At 42.2% G+C, this 22031-nt stretch overlaps 1 protein-coding gene across 2 annotated transcripts in view; it reads right to left on the bottom strand.

Moving 5' to 3' along the window:
- The window catches only part of ephb1 (EPH receptor B1), a 131705-nt gene that overhangs the window by 87042 nt on the left and 22632 nt on the right, over positions 1-22031 (bottom strand). For both annotated transcript variants that reach the window (XM_028426851.1, XM_028426852.1), the window contains exon 2: positions 3212-3276. In XM_028426851.1, coding sequence (XP_028282652.1) covers positions 3212-3276 — 65 coding nt within the window. The remainder of the gene's footprint in view (positions 1-3211; positions 3277-22031) is intronic.

Below are 22031 nucleotides of genomic sequence, written 5' to 3'. Positions count from 1 at the left end.
ACAATTCAAATAGACATAGAAATCATAACAATATATTGCATCATCACTGATGTAGATGTTTGTTTACCTTCAGGGCTCTCCTTGCTTTTTTAGCACAAGTGCACATACGAGTGTTCTTCTGCTCCATTACACATTCATACAGCTAACCCTGATGTCCCCATGTTTACACCACTGGAACTAATGACACTACTTCTGTAATCCTTCAAAATTAACCTCTCAGCTCAACCACACACACAAAGAGAAAAACAAATACTTTACTCATGAACTCCTGAAGGAGAAGTTATTAAAGTCAATAAGATGCATAGAATAGTACACGAACAACACTAGTACACTTTTGCTGTTGCTGTGCACAGCTGACCACACAGATACAGATTTCTTTTAAAATCCATACAAGGAATCTGGATCCTGGATCTCTTCATTGACATTGACTACAAGATTGACTGCAACGTATAGCTGTGAATATGATACTCCGACTGACACATTGAGTGTATCAGATTCTTAAACTCAATATTATTCGCTGCATGGAAAACAAACTGATGCACAGGCTGATGTAATGGTTTTACATTTGGACTTAATCTACAGGCTTTATAACATCTTTAGCTCTGCCACAGAAATCGACCACTGAGTGGGACTCCCCACAGCTGGTTTTTCACTGCCTGAACTTTTACAATGGATGTACGCTCAACATACGCACGAGGCTCTGTGTGCCTGCAGGCTTGCTGAACTGAACAGGCTTTGATTAAAAATAAGACTGCAGATGTCTTTGCTCAGTACTGAATATTTCCTTTTCTCTGAGAAAAACAATGTGTGATCCAAGTGATTCAGGCAGCAGCAACAAAATAATGTTTTTATTCCACTGAAAAAAGTCTTTCATTGTTTGGCATGCAAGTGTAAAGTCATGTGTTGTCCCAGCAGAACCAAAAAATAAAAAAAACATTTACAAAATTCAGGGTGAAAATCACAGAGTGCCTAAAGCAAATTGCAAAAACCAAAGAAATCATTGTTATTACTATAAACTGTCAATTGACTAATGATTACATGATCTATTTTCCTGTTGGGCATGGGTATCGGATAGATGCTAACAAGCCCTCCATGCAGTTTTTTTTATATAGAAAAAAATCCATGTCCATTTTGGCTTTTACTTTTCTGCACACCTGACCCCTGCCAGTCTGTTGCGATTGTATTTGTCTTCTAGCAAAGGTCGGTGAGGACAGACCAGACGTCAATCCTTGTACCAAGTATGTTATTGTTGTCCATCTAACTGGCCAAGTGGCTTCCATGCAAAGCAAGTATCCCTGCCATAGACCGCTCTCATGCCTGTTTGCTCACCTTTCATAACAAGTGTTTGTATATCACTTACACAGACTGTGTAGTCTGTTTTGTCCACACACACGACTTCCTCTACATACATGTGGTGCTAGGTGGAGCTGAGCAAAACTACATGTTGCTACTTTGAACCACAAAGAGGCGGAAACGTGCAGCAACCACCGCTGTTGGCTGCCCCTGTGTGCATTTTCTATAGTCAGTCTTGCTTTCTCCTGTCCACACGTTTATATCGTGTTTCTTTGTGCTACCTTGCTGTTGTTGTCCCCAAACTGATTCAAGTTTCCATTTCAACCAATCAGCATTTGACCTATGGAAAGCATCATCGATGTGAGGCAACATGCTGTTTGGATGATGGAGGACTGCACAGAAATTCATCCTACACAGTACACATAAAGCTATGCAAACCAGCGCAGAACCATGAATCAGCCTTAACTCGGTGTCCCACCAGCACCCAGCAGGGAGGATGGTGATGTTGTTGTGGCGATTAACACATTCATCATATGATGCACACTGGCCCAAAAAGCAGACATAAAATAATTTTTCTGAGTAAGATTGGAGACTTTCTTTTTTAGCACTGATCAGATTTCTTGCTCACGCAACTGTGCTATTTTTTTATTTTATTTTTATGTATTTTTTTGTCCCACACCACCCACACAGAAAATCTGCCTCAAAAAATATTTACACCCACTCCCTATTATTGTTGCGGTATAGCTATTTTAAACAGATGTAATTTTTGTTGTTTAGATGCTTTGGCTGATCTGGAACTTCATCAGCTGTCCATTTTAAGTGCATGAACAAATGAACCAGTGTTTTCCAAGTGCATAGCCTCTGCTCACTTATGTTACAGCTCATGTTGTATTCACATGTAAGAAAAAAAAACATTTTCTGTGACATATGGATTGTTATTGTTAAGTGAGAATATCAATATAACATTTTTAAAAGATGCTTAGTTTCCCGGCAATAAAAGCTGACACTATGCAAGGTCCGACATATGAGATCCTGTAAATATGATTGTGCGTGCACAAACACACACAATCCAAAGAGATTCCAGGTTGTTTTAGTTAGTACTCCTTCAGGGAGACAAAACAAATGTGTGCTGCCACACTCTCACATGTTTAAACAGCCAAAACTCATGTTTAGTACCAATAAAGGCTCCCTTTGCACGAGTGTAAAATGCCTCATAAAGACCTAAAGACCCAGAAAATGCAGGAAATGGCCATTGTCTATCCTGGAGAGCTGCTGCAAGATTCATATCAGTATTGGGCTATGAAGCTTTTCATTGAATTATTGAATTACAGCACAGAGAACACAGTCTTTAAACCCTCCTTAGGTCCATTAGCGTAATAGGGCAATAAAACTTCGATACTGTGTTTCCTTAAAAAAAGGGGGGGGGGGAATAGAATACTGTGCCTGTTCTCATGACTCCACAGTTTTGTTCTACTTCTTTCATGTATGAGAATACCTGCAAGTTGAAAATAGTTCTCTTTAAACCTGAAAAGCCCAGAGCATTTTCATCCTCTTGGCTCCTCCTCCCCTGTTTCATCCTAATACCTCCACTTCCCTGCATAAATGTATCATTACAGTATCATTATGTCTATGGTATCCCCCCCAGCTTCCATTTACAAGGACTTAGGTACTGTGTTCTGGGGCTTATGTGGACCCATTATGTTATTAAGTCATTACAAACCGGGACACTGAGAAAATAATACCCATAATATGAGCTACATTGGGCACTACTTAAGTCTATGCTCCCACCCTGCCTGCTTTCCTGCCTATTCCTCTGTCCTCTGTGTCATGTCATGCATCAACCCACCAAGAGTTTAAAGAGTTTGAAGAATACTCAACATACAGTGTGTGGTTGTGTGTGTGTTAGCAACAGACTCACCCCAGAATTGGGATATGCTGTCCAGCCCAGTTCGGCTGTGGCCACCCGAGTGTCCATCAGGGTCTCTGCAACAAAAAGGGAAAGTCGTTAGCATCAAAAAAAGCTATTTTGAGTATCATTCCACAGAGCTGAATTGTATTCAAGCCCCAGTGATCACTTGACACTATCATTGATGAGCAGAAAGGAGATGAATCCCCACAGCGTTTCTCCCATCTCTGCTAAGACTTCTGTTAAGACAAGAGACATGGAAGCAAATCCTTGGCACTTTGCTGGAGGGGATGTCTGAGAGCCTCTGTCATGCTGTTAAACGCTGAGCTTTGTATTGTGTTCTCTTTGTGTGAGCATGGCACTACAGTTCGCACATCCTGCCTTTGTTTATGCGCACACGTGCACAAGTATTTGTATAGTATGCAGTCATTTGTGGATAAAATGGTGGATATTTTTGTATTTGTGTGACGATTTCACGTTGTGTAGCCAGGTGGAGATGGAGTCCTCTAAAAGTGTTACAGTACATACTTTAAAGTACGTGCACTCTGTGTGCGTGAGAGCTTTAATGATAACGATGCTGCAGTTTCACTGTGAAGATGTATGTTAAATGACTTTAGGCTGCACCATTGCAAAAAACAAAAATGAGACAATAAAATTTTAGATCCTCATAAAAGAGAATCAGCTGTAGAGAACAATTCAGAGAAGGAGGTGGATTTATCTACCTTTCTATGGACTTCTATAATATGAAGTGTAATATCTGTGAAATATAAGAACATAAAGATTATGCTCTCTCCCCTCATACCAATCTTCAGTGCCACAATGTAGACAAATAAGTCTGGCAGTTAGTTCACCCAAGTTTGTCAGGCCTGTTTTGATTAATATCTGCCTTGTTGGCACACTGAAAGCCAGAAACCTCATATTTAGCTCTCAAACAATAAGAGAGAAATATGGCACTTATCACAAACCACTGGTCCCGTCTGTCTCTCTCTTGCACAGATTTATAGAGTGGTGGACTGAGTGACATGTTGGCCTCAGCGGTGTAATGATAGATTCATAATTTCCCCAGTAACAGACAGTTTATTCTCTGCCCTAAACTCCTCATCTTAGCATATTTCATTCGTTAAGTCCCTTGCCACAGCATGCCCTCAGTTGTGTTTGTTGTGCTCAAATAGATAAAACCTGGGAGATAGAGGGGGTGACTGGTATGTCTGTGTGATGATTTGTATTAGATAGGATGTGTGGGGAATTTTCCAAGAAACTGCTTTTGCTGTGTCTCTGGCACGAATATCTTATCAAGCAAATGGCTGGTTTGCACAACCCGCATGTGATGTTGATGAGGGAGAAATCTCGGTCTGATTAAATGTGAAAAACCATGCACTTCTTGCAGGTTTCAAGAAGAGGTCTCAGTCCTGAGCTTCCTTTCCTTTTACTTAAAAGCACACACATCTGCAGCTGTTGCTTTTCGTTGGAAATCTCACTGAACTTGCAGTGATTTTGAAATCATTTCAAATGATGGAACAATCAAAGCCCGTCATCTGCAGTTCAAGTGGTAAAAAAACAAGTACATTGAGGTAAGGATGAGTGACAAGCCAGCGGTAGGGAGGAAAGAGGCCTTTCATTCTCAATCTCTACTTACTGGAGGAAACTGTCCTCAGACATGAAACCAATTAGCCTTGGTAATTCAAATACACACGCATGCTAACACAAAGACACACAGACACACACACACACACTACACTTGTACATGCACCAGCCAACTCAGAGAGCAATTTTCAGTGTACACCTACAGTGACAGCCTTGTTCACACCCGGCTTCCATCAGAGTATTTCAATTTCCCTAAGATCAGCCTTGCCTTGTCTTGTTTCCACAGCCAGCCAGCCAGCCAGCCAGCTCCAGCCTGCCTGCCTGCGTGCCTGCCTGCTTGCTGTCAGCTGGAGAGATAGGAGCATGAAACAGCCTTTCAGCACCAGCCTGCATTGTTGGGACTGCCAACCCATTCTCAAGGGAAATCACAGAAGCTTTAGTCAAATCACACATGTACTTGGTAGACCATTTTCCATTTCCTTTTAAACGTAGGGAAGGGGAAGGGGAATGAGGTGCAAGACGGCGAGACAAAAAAAAAGGTCAAAGGGCCCATGGGAGTGGTGGATGAGCAGAGTCACGTGACCTAATATCTACCATTAGCAGAATATCAAAGTAGCAGATGAGTTAATGGAGTATGCTAAGTGGTGATTATCAATGGGGTGGGGCTCACACAGCCATCATGTCAAAGCTCACACACCTGTCCACAGTCACAGGGGACTTGGTAAATGTCCCCTGTGTAAATTTTAAACTAGCTATTAGGTGGACCGTTTATCCATTAAAACATTAGTGGATTTGGAGGGTTTCATTTTAAAGGAGCTGCCCACATTAATTACAAAAGCTTTTAAAAATTAGAAGAGCAACACTGGCTTTATTACTGAAATCATAAGTTATGTTATGACCTACAAAACAATCAAGTTTCAAAATACAGTTTTTACAGAAAGTCCAAGTTTATGATTATCTTATAGACTAATAAATTTTACTGTTATATGCCAGGACATTAGTTTCCTATTTATTCCTTTCACTGCCTGGGTTCCAGAAGCTTAGCACAGGGTTACTCCTTAGCTTGGGCCATTAAAAAGCTTGTAAAAACAATGAGTGCTCCCACCTCATCCTCTTTCTCTCTGTCATTTTTACCAAGTTATTTAGAAGACAAGGAAAGTCAAGATGTCACTGCAGTCCCTCCACTTTGGAGGGTAGCCCAGAGTGTTTTCTCCTGCATTCATATTCTGCCATGTCAGCTCCACCTGCAAGCTCCAATAAATTAAACACAGCCAGGTTCACAAGCAGTTCAGTCTGTGGGAAAATTATTAACACGGAAAGCTTAATGTTGACTATGTAACCATGGCTCATAAATCTGTTGGAAAACAATAGCTTGTAGGTGTCAGTGTAGCCGGCCTTAAATGGATTCAAAGAGCTGCAAAGATGCCGGAGGATGTATTGTGACTACATCACAGAATATTAGTTTAAATCTGGCAATGGATGAGGCTCGGCTCATTGTGGAAGGCTTGCTCAAGCTGACACCCTGCCAGCGCACCAGTCAAAGTCTCGAAGTCGCAAACCGAGCCTTAAGCACGACTCAAGACGAGGGGCCTACAGCTCCCATTCCCAGAAAGCACAGCTCCTTCTTATTAGCAGCAAGTGACAGATCAATACCAAATGGTGGGCTGTTTCCACAGATAGAGAGCGGGGGATACAGAGAGGGAGGGAGAGAAATGAAAGAGTGAGGGAGACTGCATTAAACATTGATGGAGCCCCGCGTTATAGATCGATAAGGCAGCTCTCTTCGCACAATTACACGTCAGCAAGCAGTCGCATGATACATCACATAGACACGCATGATTACATATTACTAGCACTACACCGAAGAACATCTATAGAAAGAGAGTTCAGAGAAGAAAGGAACAGCAGGAATGGATGGCCCAGTCTCTCCACCCTCACTTAGCTTTTATGCATGACTTTAATTCTACAGTTTGTAAGTCAGAATGGCAACATGTCTGTGTAATTCCCTCCTTTGTGGCCACGTCTGTATGATTGTGTGGTTGCCGGTCGATAAAACATGTGCTGAACCGCCTCTCTGAAGCTTCCTGGTTCCTTAGTCAATACAGCAGACAATTCACCATGGATTTCTATCCCTTTCCCATCTTTCCTATTCGTCTATCCATCTACCCCCCAACACCCCCCCCCTTCTCCTCCACCTCCTCCTCCTCCATGTCCTCCTGTTCAAGGATGCTGGTACACTTTGTAATTCAATGAGACAATCATGTCCAGATGCTGGATGCTCGGCTGTAAGAACCTTCTTCTCGTAATTGTAGCGACAAACCAAAAGAAGGTCTGAAGCCCTTAGACGATATTATTTAAGTAAGGTTTATCTTCTCCTGGGGATGGAATCAAGATGGTAGGATAAACAATGAAAAACAGGAGAGAGAAAGACAGACAGACAGAGATGAAAAACCAAGAGGAGAAATCAGTGGGATTGAAATGAGCACTTAACAATGATGAAACCCCACGGCAGCCTGCTGAGCCTGGCATCTTAATATGGGTCTGAAACAAAGTGACAAACAAGATGCTGCATCTCCCAAACTAATCAGCCGTCCACTCAGGGGATTTATGAATATAAAAGGGAACAGTTTTGACAAGTATTTTCTAAGTAAATTGTGTGGAAGTTTATCACACAGACAGGCACCGTTTACCCACTGCATCCTGGGAAATTACACAAAATAACTCGGTGTATCGGTCTGGAAACAAGGACCAGCTCAAGTCCAGCATGGCTGAGACCATTTTAGTGGAAACTGTGATTATACTGCTTCAGGAAAACAAAAATATAAAAATGTTGAACAGAGAAGACAATCTCTGCAGATGTGAGAATGTTTTAATCTGTGTCACACTAAAGCTGTGTCAGTCATATTGAAGGATTTTCACTTTAAATAGATGATAAAAACAGAACTACATCAAATGAGCTATGTTACCTTTGTGTGTTCCCAAAGACAGAAATGACAACGTGCCTGATTTGAAAATTGAACTGAAAATAATCTGCCATCCTTAGAGACATTAGTGTGGAGTGATAGAACACACAAGGCGTGCATCTCTGAGGTACAGACAGGATTGAATGTACAGGCTCACAAATTACACACACATGTATTGAGTCTGGCTGAGGGAAAAGCACACTTTCAGCATTAAAATAAGACCAGGTCAGTATCAGAGAGAGATGAGAGGAGATGTAGAGGACGTGATCAACAGAAGGCAAAGTGATAGCAGCAGCAGAAACTTAATAAACATGAAGCATTTGCAGAACCTGATGAAATTATCCTCTTATCACAGTAAGGTGACATTCCCTTAGCCCTGCACATCTGGGCTGCCACGACTTATACAATTTAAGATTCAACCTTGCAACACTTGGTGAGTAGACACATTTTCTTTCTATACTACTATTACCGGTTTGTAATAGAGTTGTTTTAGAATGAAAGGAGGAAAACACAACACACACACACCCTGAAGTGAAACTGAGGCATGGTCAATGCGCAGTCAATGCCCACCTACAAGCTATAGTGACAACATGGCAACACAGACTCATGCATCTGATCATATATTATTGATCAGTCGTTCATTCAGCCAGTGGTGTAATGCAGAGACTGTACATTTTGTCATAACTTCACACCTCTCACTCCTTTTCTTTCGCTCTCGTTCTTTCACTCTCCCTCCTTCTCCCTCCCTCGGTCAAGGGAGAGAGGTTAGGCACATCATTTGCATTCATTAACATTACATTAGCAGACAGAGTGATCTTTAGAAACCAGGCTACCGGAGAGTGTCATCTTTAATTCATCATAACCCCAACCGCCCACCCACCCACCCACCTACCCTTTCCGCTTTCTCTGCACCTCCACCGTCTCCTCCTTCTTCCCTTCCTTCCCATCTATCCGCCTCATTCCTCTCCTCCCTTAATCCCCATGCATTCCTTCTCCTTCCCTACATGCTTTTTCACTCTCTATTTACCGCCGTCTTTCATCTTCACTTTCCACTCATCTCTTTTTGTTGCCTTCTCACTTCCATTCCTTCCTCTTCTCCTTTCTCTCTGCCTCCTCTTAATGACAGGCCAAAAGGAGTTTGATTTCTCTTCATGCATGGGTTCTACAAAGGTAGAGACACGTCCCCAAAAATTCATAGACATCAGCTTTTTAACTACAATCTAAGCCTCACTCTGGCAAAACTAAGCATCAGTCTCTGAGGTTAATACAAAGAGCTCAGTTTTAGGGAGTAGAAACTATACTCATCATTCTGAATTTTGTGATTATAAAAGCATAGGCTGCATGTCTTACCCTAAGCAGAAACAAACTGGAAAAACTTAAGCAAGAATTAGTCCCATCCTAAGTCAATTAAAACTAATAGCCTAATTATTTCAAGCATAACTATAAAAGACTTCAAGTTATTCCTTCTAGAGAAGAGGAGAGACTGTAAGCTGAGCCAATCTTGAAAGTATTTTACTACATTTCAAGTATCAGTTATAACAAGCAACAGCTGGGATATTAACATTTCTATGACAAGGTTAAATTATATCAACATCATATAGTGAAACAAAATGTGCACTGATTGGACTGAAAGATATGAAATTTCAAATGTCTGCTGACGCACACAGAAGAAAGATGATCTCCTTTCATGAAGATATTTGGTATGATGACACCACTTAAGGATTTCTGCAGACTATAAACTGGTGACTTTTTTATTTTATTTTATTTTTACCCGCTTATAGAAAAGGAAACTACATTGTGGTAGAGACACAAAGGGAGAGGCACACAAGTTACACAACTTAAAAGATGATTTGCCTTGTCCAGATCACCATTACTTGATTAATTGGTTTTACTTGAAAGTGGACTGAGTTTAGCCAGTGCCAAGAGCCACCCTTTAAGAAGTCACGTCTAGCGATTGAAAAACCTACAGGCACTTCTGTCACTTAAAAGCAGCCTATGAGTTCCTGCAGTGGAAAAAACACAAAAAACACTATTGTGGGAATTGTGGCTCTGGGATAATAAAATGGTGTATTTGTCAACATAAAAATGTGATCAATTATATTTTGTGTTATTTTATATTACCACGCTAGGTTAATGCTTACATACTGTAGCTATCTAATAGGCTACTAAAGACACAGAGCAGACAAACTTACACCATTTTATATCCCACAGTAATAAGCCAAGGATCTGCTAAGGTTTGCCGAAGCAGCAGACACACAGCAGTGACCAAGCAATAATCCAGATGGAGGCAGCACTAGCCTCCCACAATCATCACAATACTCATTACTGCTGATATTACCTCAGCCAGCCTGTCTGCTTTTAAGAAACCTGGCAATTTGCTGCAGTAAAATGAGGTAATTACAACTCTTATCAGGCTCCTCACCTCACAAAACAGCATTTAGAGAGAGGGAGACTACTCCCCAGTGGTTCACTGGCAGTGGAACAAGGCTTTGGCTGGCTTCCCAATCGCTCAGCCACACCCACTCACTGTCATTTATTCTATTCGCAACTCTTGCTTGCTCTTGCCCATTGTCCTTAGTTCCCAATAAAAGCATTAACAACTGAAACGTGATCACTTTAATGACATGACTAGAGGAATGCCTCGATCAATGCCCCAAATTAAAAGTATGAAATGACTGAAGTTAGGCATAAGGTATATCACTTTACAGCACGATGACTGTGCCAGGAAATGCGCTGCTCTTTCCAAACTCAGACAACTAAACTGTGTTTATGTTGGAGAGTTTACATGGAGAAAATAGCAATGAAATCTAACCTTTTCCCATAAGGGTCTATAACTGAAGTGCATACAGTGAAGTTTTGACATTTCTGAACTTCACATATGAAAGTTATCCCTGACTGACGATCCTATCATCACTTCTGCTGCCTAGAGACACAACGAATAGCCAGACACAGAAGTACCGTGTCAAGGCCACGCTCGGATTGTGGGATGTTGACATTCAGCAGTATAAGCTACAGCTAATAGGCTATGCAGAGTGCGGAAAAGCACTGGTGTGTTTTTAAAACAGACCAAGGAATGCTGAGTGGACACAATGTCAGTCAAGTCAAAGTCTTACAGCAAGCCTTTACTCTAATTAAGAGAGGGAAGATTGTCATTAGCAGAGTGTGTTTGTGTGCATCTATGCACATTGTGAGGGAAGAGGTAACAAATTTACTTGTGTGCAGTGCTTCTGATGACATCTCTGCATGACTTGCCTGGTTGTATTTTATAGCAGCAGCAACAGGGTTATGAAGTGAAAGACCTTTTCTGTCACACTGTCACACACTTAAACTCAGATAACCATCGCATAATATACAGCAACAATATGGAGGGCAGAGACAAACTGAGAGGGGGGAAAGAAGGAAAAAAAATGGTAAACAAGAGTGAGACAGAGCAGGGAAGATGGTGCAGCATTCTGTATTTGTTCATAACAAATACAGAATCAGATATGGAAGGAATAATCGGAGAGACACCGGGATGGAGAGAGCATCATGTGGCAGCGCCCTGCGTTATCTTATCCAGAAATGGATCTAACCTTAGTTCAACACAGAAGTCACATCATTTCTTGGAAACCACCTCATTTCTGTCCTGCAGCCTGAAAGTACAACGCTGCTCAGCTCTTCTGTGGCACATCCAATATTTATGTAGAGTAATACAAAGCTGTTTCACTTTAACACGGACAAAAACGTCACGCTAACTGTGAGGAAAAAAAAGGAAAAACATGGATGGATGAGAGAAAGTCACGTATACAGGCACTCGCACAAGCAAGTGCCAAATAGCAGCCTATACTGGTACTCACAGCATCCACATAATTAACCTGCTGAGAAAAGTAATGATCTTTTTTTTCCTGTAGCTTACACCCTTTCCATATGTCCATGTGAAAACTCCTAATAGGGTCAGATCTTGTCAACATGTCGGTCGAGAAGAAGGGCAGAGAGAGAAAGTTTCAGATGTTTGTCTTCGTATAGTCCTTTTTGACCCAAGCCATTGTTTTTCAAAACCTGTCCAAGTAGTTTTGTTAATCAGTATACTGAGCACCTTAATCCAACCAAACCTAAAGTGCAAAACACTCAATCAGTGGACACAAACACAGCTTCCTCAGTGTAAGTCTGGAGTTGGGTTAATGATCCCATCTGTCCCCACTCTTCAGTTTGTTACTTTGCTGCCTCAACACCACCTCAGCCAATCACTATCAAATTAAGTATTAACTTTATGTATGAGCATGTTTGTCAAGGTAAGTAACCCCCACTGGCACAACAAAAGAAAACAACAAGAGAAAATTAATACAATCCTCAAAATAGCACACTTCGGTCACTGCTAGTTTGTTTCCAAGAATGAGGCAATGTACTACTGAACACGATAAATATTTAAGCCTGTGTCCAGGAGGGAGAAGTAAACACCAGTTAGCTGTAGTCACTCTCATTAACTGCTGTTGTTAACCATGTTTGGATGCACCACAAAACTGACTCCTAAATAATTTCCCCATTGGCGGAGAAGGAAACAGACAAGGGAGCAGTGGAGAGTGTCAGGAGGAGAGAGATAGAAGGGTTTGATGCCATGCGCTCCCTCTGTCAGTAAAAAAAAAAAACGACCTTCAACCACCTTGAACCCACTGGAGCTGAATTTCAATAAAAGTCAAATTATCACCAGCACCCGTGGGGCTCCAGAAAGTCACTAAGGGCTGAATTGGCTACGCGTATAAGGCGATTTAACAGTCACACGGAGGTGCGAGTGAGTCAATCATATGACACACTTCTGTTTCTCACTGAGAAGGAGTCCCAGGCGTAAGCGGTGGTTACTGTACCCAGTCGGGATAGAATGCCACTGGGATGGATCACTGATTGTTTTCCATTAAGGTAAGTGTGTGTGTGAAACCACCTATGCCAACATGCGATTGAGAAAGTGTTATTCAATTCAGCTGTGTTCTCCCTTGACCAGTGTAGTGAGATGCAGGTAATTGATGCCTCAGTTTGGTATTCCCCAGCTGTGTGTGCTCCACCACAGGGACAGTGCTGGCTAAGTCAGTGTGAATGAGAGGAAACGCGTGGTGTGATCTCACTCCCCTAACCGCGACTGAGGTGTTCTTCAGGGATCTCGTTAGTGCAGCTCTACCACACACACACACGGCTTTACCAACAACACACATACAAAAGCAATGAGTGCACCTCAAAAGGCAGGATAAACCACCGGCGATGGTGACCGCAGACATTCTCAGGTTCAAAACACCTCTCCTTCTTCACTCACTATATATCTCCATAGAAAAATGCCAGTGGCCTTTCCAATGCCTTCAAGCAAACACAATGCTTTCCATTAAAAGCAAACACTAAATCCACCTTCTTGCAGCTCAGATGCCTAGGGAAGTCCATATATTTTTGGAGATGGGCTTTGTTTTTCCTCCAGGGCTTTGCTGGAGTCTGCAATGGGGGAACGAAAGATAGAAAATAGTCCTGAGGCTAACAGAAAAACTTTCTGTAGAAGACTTTGACCTTATAGCGCAAGTCTGACAGGGGGGGGGTGAGATCCTCCAATGAGAATCTATAACAAGTGGGAAAGAAAGGGGGGAAAGAGAAATAATTTTTTCCTATAGGGAGTTGGAGTAAGAGAGAGACCTTTCTGAGTGGGAGATTTTTATTTAATTTTTTTTCTGGATATCTCTGCAGTGTAAAATGGCGCATGGCCTCTTCCTCTTCAGACTTGGGGTTGATCATAAAAAAAAACAACTTTTTTTATTTTAGCTGCCAGGAGGAATGTGTGTTTGATGTTCCTCCATTTGATTTGTTTTATGTCCACCACAAACATGCCCAATCTTTTGCTTTATATCTCTATTTCATCAGTTTTTAGGTTTCTTTATCATGTCCTGTTGCACTTTTGTTGAGCCACTCTGGATGCTAAGCCATGAAACATAGAACAAATGTCATTTCATACACAATGCATTTAATCTGTTTTGCCACAGGGAGGATGGGGGGTGATTCTGATATTGTCCAGCACACACACAGACACTCACACACACACACACACACACTGAATATGACCTCATCAGATTTGGCCTCATGGACAGCTCGGGCGTGTGAGCTTTGGCCGACCATGCAACCCAAAATGTCACAGCTGTCCAGTGACGCTAGTGGTGAGTGCACACATCAGCCATGCCTCTGGCTCTCTGAACAGCAGCCATGCCAGAAATAGTGGCAACATCCCTTAAAGGTAGGGTGGGAGATTTCATTCTAATGCACTTTTTGTTCAATTAGTGTAACTTCTCTTTACAATCTGATAGCAACCGATTAGTGCTAAACCGAAGAATATTAATCATCTGTGGAAGCTATAAAACGCTAAAAACATCAGCCAATCCTCCGGGACGACCCTGCGCGGAGTATTGGCTGGTTGTCACTCTCTTCCTGCTCTGCACCAGAAAGGTACATGCATGATGGGCGAAGTCACAGACCGCAGCTCGTCTTTAGGTAATGCGCGTCCATGTGATTGGGAGCCGTGGCTTCGGGGTGAGCTCCGAGAGAAAGGGGTGTGTTTTTACTTTCGAAATCTGGCTGACTCACTGAGTTTTCAAAATCTCCTACCCTACCTGTAACACAACTAACATTTTGGATCTGTTTATTGTTGATGTCACAGACACTTCATGCATTGTTTAGATTGCTGGATAGATTTAAACAGCCTGTGGTTACCCCTTAAAGATCACATGGGCAGCTATTTACTCCAGGCCCTCACAACCAGAGGAGGTGTGCCTGCCATGCTCTAGGAGTCAAAGTGCGACGCCTGCTTCACTACAACCGAGCAGAGATGCCTCATTAAATATGTAGCGCCACAGACCCACTCAAGCTGTTGTTTTTACCTCACACATAAGAAGCAGTGACAGCAAACACTTGCTTACTGCTCACTTTGCACACTCTGGAACACATTTTCACTAATGCACACATGCAAATGTAAGTACAGGAAACACGGGCAGTTTGCACAGCTGTAAAAGCTGCGCCAAGCTGTCAAATTGTTTCTCCACTTGTGTGTCACTGGGTTAGAATATATATACGGCAGGTTCCTGTTGAAAAAGTGTAGATATAAGATTACCCGCTTGTAGTACAAATGTGAAAAAAAAGAAAAGAAAAAAAGAAGTGGCTTCAAGGTGTGTGGAGAGAACAGCACTCGATATACTGTACTGTATTTTAAATGAAATGTCAAGAGTGTCTGTCCTGAAAGGTATGTTACACATAGCATTTCTTTGAAGCTGCTTCAAGGGCAAGAGTGGAATTTGCTGTTTTTAAGTGAGCCAGAACTTTTACAAGGTTTTACATATGGAAATTAAATGCTTTAAATAGAGGCGGCAGGATATTGATCAAGAGAACAACAATGATGACTCCAGGTGTTCCAGTCGTCTCTGCCACTGACCTCGATTGTGCTGGAAGGGCCAAGCAGGGGCTGACGGACAGAAAAAAAAAGTGCCTAGGGAGGGTTCATTACAAAAGTGAAATAGAGCAGAAAGGCTCATCCGTGAAGAAATTAACACTCAGCCCAGAGGACCAGAGGGGCTTCATTTTTTTTTTTTTTTAATATTTTGTCTCTCTTACACAGACATATTTTTTATAGAAATCTGACTACTGTTATGGCAACAACGATAATCTGCTTATTTCCCATGTGGGTCTTCAATAGCTTGGAAATGCATCCAGAGTAGTAGAAAACCTTCCTCTGACATCAATATGAATGAGTCGATTGGAAATTCTCTCCAGCGAGCTGGCTCAAGCTTCCTACTCAACAGCAAACATGTGAAAAAAAAACAAGTTATTTAACTGCGAAATAATATCATAGCAAGAGCAAAAGAGAGAACTCGAATGAATTAATAGTTAATCAATAATAATTAATTATGTTGTTGGATCTAAAATGCTTTCATACAACACTTTTCAGATGTTTTATGCAAATAGCCATTCATTATGCTTTGTTGTTCACTCCACATTGCATTAGCATTAACAACAACAGCCTTATTAATGCAACAAGCCGCACAACCAATCAAAAGGCTTGTTGCACTTTTATACTGCTGATTGTGAAGCTCAGATTTCCTCCCTCATTTGTCCAGACAATATAGATAGACTGCTGGGAATGAAACAAACCAAACAAATCTACAATATGTCACAAATAATAAAACATGATGTACCTTTGCTCATATAAGCTGAGTACATTCTATCCAGCAGTTGTATAAATAAGATAAAAAAAAACACTTGATGGTGGCAGCAACACAAGATTGTGCATACCATTTCAAAACGCAATTTCCCAAATGTTTGTCAGTACATATTTCATAAAACACTTTCGCTAAGGCTTAAGTGTTCGCTGAGCAAATACGACTACCATTTAATGAAGAGTTTGTTATCTGCGGTTTGCGGCATTATTAATGCAGATGGCTGTTGGAATGACTCCCAGAGAGTTTTCACACACTAGTACTACTCCTCTTTTCTCCTCCCCAGGGGTGTTGTTAGCCTGTGTGTCCCCTGGCAGCTCACTCCACGTAATGAGGCTGACAAACCTAAACAAACACTGGTACAGGTAGACAAAAGAAATAGCAAGAGGGGCATGAAGGAATGAGGTGGGAAACCATGTTTGGTGGAAGATGCAGCTACCGCTGTGGTTAGCTAGGCAAGGGCGTGAGTCATAATGCTTTTTTGTTTTCAGTCGTTGCATTCCCATCATGTACTTTTTTCCCCCTTTTTCTTTCTGCTCTGCTGTACACAGATGCTGTTGGCCATGGCCTCTGTACAGACACACTGTGATAATTGATGGCAGGATAATGCACTGTGCTATCTCCTTTTTCTTTATTCCTCCTTTCCCTCTCTTTGTCTCTCTCTTGCTTATGTCACGCACTCTCTCTCTCTCTCTCTCTCTCGCTCTCTCTCACTCTCTCTCGCTCTCTCCCCAGGTGTGCTGGTCGCTGGGGCTAAATGATGAACAGAGCCACAGTGTCTGCTGTCTCTAATGGGGACATTATGCCGGAGGATGGGAGAAGTGCTCACACCAGGCTCGTAAATCACACACTCCTGTAGAGAGACCCACTGCAAGGCCTCACTGCTCCACTAACCCTGCAATAGATATACAAATATGAAATGAAAAGCTACTCAGACACCCACATATGCAAACACACATCCAGCATTTGCATACATAGACACATGAATACAAATTAACACACTCACACATAAGGAGTTGAACGCCCCATTTACCTGACCCCCAGTGCGTAGTCAACATTTGCCATGTAACTACTGAGACACAATTCACTTACATCTGCCCAGTGACAGCACCTCTGTAGGACAGTGTGCCACAGCAGAGCATTGTGTCAATGTGATTGAAGTTTGACAGAGCAGTTAAAGCATTATTAGTGCTCCCTGTCACCGCCCGGCACACACTGAGGCCCGCCGGTGGCACAGGTGAGGTAAACACAGGCCCCATTTAGCATATTACCCATCACTCAACACGACAGGCAAAGGAGATAAAGAAATGCACACCCACTGTGAGTGGGAAAACACGCACTCCAGTCTGCTCTGTCTCACACCGAGGCCTGTATGAAGGTATTTTGGCAGGTGAGTGCTCACTCAACCCACACACGCCCACAGACATTCATACCCATACGTAACAAAAATTACGTGCAGCAACACACACTTCTAGGCACACACACAGAGGTTGATGACAGAAGAAACATTATTTAAAGTAAAATATCTACAGGAGATGCCTCACATAGCTAATTGACTGTGATGAACCAGCTCCAGCATGCCTTGATATTTTTTTTTCTTATTCATCCCTCAATTTCCACTTTATTTGCACAAAGATAAACTGGAAACATCCACAAAACTGAGCATTTCTTTTGTGTGATTTATATGGCACAAATCCTTGAAAATGCCCCCAACTGCTGAGGCATGACTTATTGCTACTACAAATATGCTAATCTGGAAAATCCAAGGTGAGGAATTTGATTTATAATCTGCTTCTATATAACTCTTCACACTAACATACTCCATTTGATGTTATGCAATAGAAGGAAGCAAATCGACCAGACTGGAAAAAAGCATTACGGCCAGTTAAGGTACAAATAATAAGTGGTAAGCTTCTAACATTGCTGAAAAGCAGGGGCCGTGATGTGGCAACAGGGGCTTAGCCAACAGAGCTGTTTGGACTAGAAACAGACAGCTGGCACAGTGGTAGGGGAGACCAGTTTAAATGCTCTCTCCTCAGGAGACCACAAACCAAGTTGACCTTTGCTGACTCAGTCAATTGTAGACATGCATGCCTGTATAATCAAATATACAGTATGTTAATTTCTCACAATATATAATACATGTGCAAACTGGATTTTTCCCAAGAAGTTCTAAGCTGCACAAGCTCTTTCGTTATCAGTCAGAGTACCACCAGCTGCAGGAAAAAAAAGGTTAAAGTAACACAAGAGTGAGACAGGGCGTGGAAAAAGTGTTTGATATGGAAGACAAAAGGGAGACATGCATGCATACTCGAACCGCAATATTTATACCGCTTGCTGGCATTTGTCTTACATCAACGAAATGGCATGAAGCAACCTTTATCCAACACTAGTCCTCCCTGAAGATAATGGATTGTGAACACAAAAACCATCCTTCTCATCACCTGCCCCTTCCTCACTTCCCTTCATTAACAGATGCAAACATACACATGAACACGCGGGCACAGACAGACACAGACACACACACTCACACACACCTCTGTCAACACTCTGTGAGGCAGTGGTGTTAATTCCTCTCAGCCTATTCTCAGTCACACTTGGCTGTGGAGGCAGTCGCCAGTGGAGCCTCACTGCTAGATTAACCTTTGCTCTCGCCACAGATCTGTTTTTCAGTGGGACCGGCAGTCGGACAGGGGCCATGGCTGGCAGATAGTAACTCATTGTCAGAACACTGTCAGCTCTGGACCCTGCATTAGTGGCTTTTGAAGAAGGGGACTGTTGACGTGGGCGGGGTGCCAGCGAGGAGGAAAAGCAGGCCTACTGCCCCACACAGCACTTAACCTGACCTCTCCACTCAGGATGTGGTGAAAGGGTGGAGGAGTGTGTGCGTGTGTGTGTGTGTGTGTGTGGTGCCATGCACACACATGTACACATGTGTGACAGTGTTTTCACTATACTTGAGCAAGTGCGTATCTTGGCTTGTGATAAATCCCAATGCTAGAGAAAGAAAAACAGTACTGGCACTTTATTCGCAGTTTCTCACTGGTGCACAATGTCCAATCCTGTTTTCCTCTATCCTTCCCCCCTGTGGTCTGTGTTACATTTACCAGAAGAAAAGGTCACATGTCATAGAGAATGTAATGAGTGTGTTCAGCAGAAATACAGCCACCAGCACTCAAACTCCATACTTATATTATTATGAAAACCTCAAGTCAAACCCCCACAACTTAGCTTCTATTGATCAGTTTATATTTCTTCACACATATACGAGTATGCCCATGCACAGACTGACAAACAAGCCTTAGTTAGGATCTGTGGTTCAAGTGATGGATTGACCCACATGTACAGCAGTAGAAGTTAAGTAGTGCGTAAAACCATAAATAATCAATTGAATGTGAGGTATTTGTTTTGCTTTAAAAAAAAAATCAATGCTAAATGCCTTTCACTTTAATCAATTTAATACACTTACAACACTCCAACTGCTGTATATTCTCACTTACAGTACTCACTTAAGCTAATATGATTACCTGTTGTGCAGCAGTGATGGAGAAATAAATGGTTTAGGCATTCAAACACATCTTATTAGACACAGTAGAGGGGAAGCCAGAGTGAGGAGTTTTCAGAATCCTGAGAACTCACATACATCTGTTACAGTAGCCCTAATCTCCTTTGCCAAAGAATGACCAGGAACCTTAAGATTCGTCTCTTACTCTACCACAACCTGTTCTGAATGACTTATAATACACCGGAGGGAGAAGGAGGAGGAGGATGACAGAAGGGGGAGGGATGGAGCAGGACCGGCTGCCGGCAGCTTTGTACCCGATTGTGTGGTCTGAATAACACTGTACAGCCAGATAGTACCAAACAAAGGCGGAACAGGAAAAGGCCATTGGAGAGTTCCTTTTAACAGCTGCAAGTCTCTTTCGTTCTGCCTCACCCCTCCACCCACAACCATGTCACCCAGGTGAGTCTTCCTCGCTCTGCTGACTCCCAAGTGAAATAGCCATTCCAGCCCAAGGTGGGTAATGTACTCTGTAGAACACCTTTATCCTCAGCTATAAGTGAGGTGGTGGCTGCACATTGGCGGTGCTGAACTGCCCTTAAAAGCAGGCCCGGCCCAGAAATTGAGCAGGCAGGATGTGGGACTTGTCGGGCTGGCAGCTGGAAGGCTGTGAGTGAAAAAGCGATTTGGGTTTTAATGAAGCGCTGATGAATGGGTCTCAGGCCCCGGCTGCAATAACTCAAAGCCCAGGCGGAGATACTCGCCTGGCAGGGATAAGAGCTGCACACTGCTGGTTCACGGCAGGGCCACAGTGCCCTTACGCTGGCACATATTATTAAAACTCTTGTTTATAAAGCAGCAGAAATGCTTTGGTTTTAATTGCTCAGTATGTTTTTTAAGAAAAAGCCGCTATGTGGTCATAAGCATGGCACAGGAGAATTTATGTAAAATGCAGCCATGCAGCTAAAAAAAGTACATTAAATGCTCTGCTCTTGATATGTCAAAGTCAAAAACCAATAACGTTTTCCCCATCACAGAGGATATAGAAAAATCAAAGCACATTATATTTATTATACCTCTAGAGTTATGGCATCTTTTATAGACTATCCAATAAAAACATCACAATATTGCTCTTAGTCTTATATAGCCACAGATGATGTATTTTCCAGCTACAGCATGTAGATTGTAAGTGACTGTACAGAAGATGCTCTGACATGTTTAAAGCTTTAGTGCTGTATATACAAAACACGTGTGACACCTTATCTAATGCATACAAATTGCGAGCACATCAGCTAAATGAGCTAATATAACTAACTAAGCAGCATAATGTAAAATAGCGAAAATTACTCATCTTTAATTAGCAGTGTTTTAAAGAGCGGGGGGTTAATGTGCTCAAGCTTTCATTGGAATTACTGTACACCCGGATGAAATATCACTCTGAGGAACTTTTGATTGTTGCCCAGCTGTTGACTGGCTTTCTGTGTTATTGCCCAATGGTTTGATGAAATTACTTTACTGTCGACAATCACAGCATTGCCACTTGTAAGGCATAATTATGCTCATATGCCTCACTGCCCCGTTGGTATCAGCTTTGTTCCACGCAGATTAACCAGTCAGTGACTGTACACAAAATAGGCAGCCAGGGAGCCCTCTGGAAAGAAGTGGCACAAATTGATTTCAACAGCAACTGGCTCAGAAAACTCAATGTGGCTCCCAGAGCTCAGAGATCGTAGCTTTTATATAGACAAATGTAAAAAAAAATCAGGTTGTAGGAGAGGAAACTAAAAGTCAGGGAAAATATGTTAATTCTGTTATGCAACACATTTGTAAAATGAACAAGTGGGTAGCCACTAGAGACTGCTAACAAACAAGATTACCACTTGACTGAAAAGCATAGACCCGAAAAGAAACGGTATGTAACAGCTGAAGATATGTCAGGCTAAGCTCTTAACAGTTAGAAGGTTGATTGAAAATATGTATAGTCCATGAGCTGCCATAATGAGTCAATATAACCCCATGCTGGTAAATTAATTAGCTTTTGTTTGTCACTCAAGCTGACTGACAAATCTGGTGCTTTTTCATGGCTGAATAATATAACTAATACATCCATAGCGGATATGCATGAGCACGCACACAAGCTCAGTTACACACTTGTTCGTGCAACTCTGCTGCATGAAACTTCCCACTTTTAATCATAAGCTACCATATGTCTCCATTCTGCAGAGTCCCTGCGGCCTTACTCTGAGCCAGAGCTTTTGGTGAGTCCACCTGTGATGGTTCTAAATCCAGCAATGCAACTGAAACCTCTCCACTTGGCTTCACAGTGGCCTGAAGTCAGCCCTGAGAGTCATGCTCAGTTCAGGAAAGACCTAGTGCGAAAATAAAACCCACAAGACAAGTTCATGAATACTGATGCTTTAGTAATTAAACTCTTCTGGCAACACTGTACTCTCTTCCTTCTCCTTCTGTTTTTGCTACTCTTGCCAGACTTATACACACATGCTGTACCTTTGTACGGACACAACAACAGACTGGGGGAAACAGAAGGACAGTAGATTGAAGTGAAGCTATGTGGG

The sequence above is a fragment of the Parambassis ranga genome, chromosome 17, assembly GCF_900634625.1.
Source record: "Parambassis ranga chromosome 17, fParRan2.1, whole genome shotgun sequence".
Classification (NCBI taxonomy): domain Eukaryota; kingdom Metazoa; phylum Chordata; class Actinopteri; family Ambassidae; genus Parambassis; species Parambassis ranga.
This window is presented reverse-complemented; position numbering and strand designations above follow the sequence as displayed.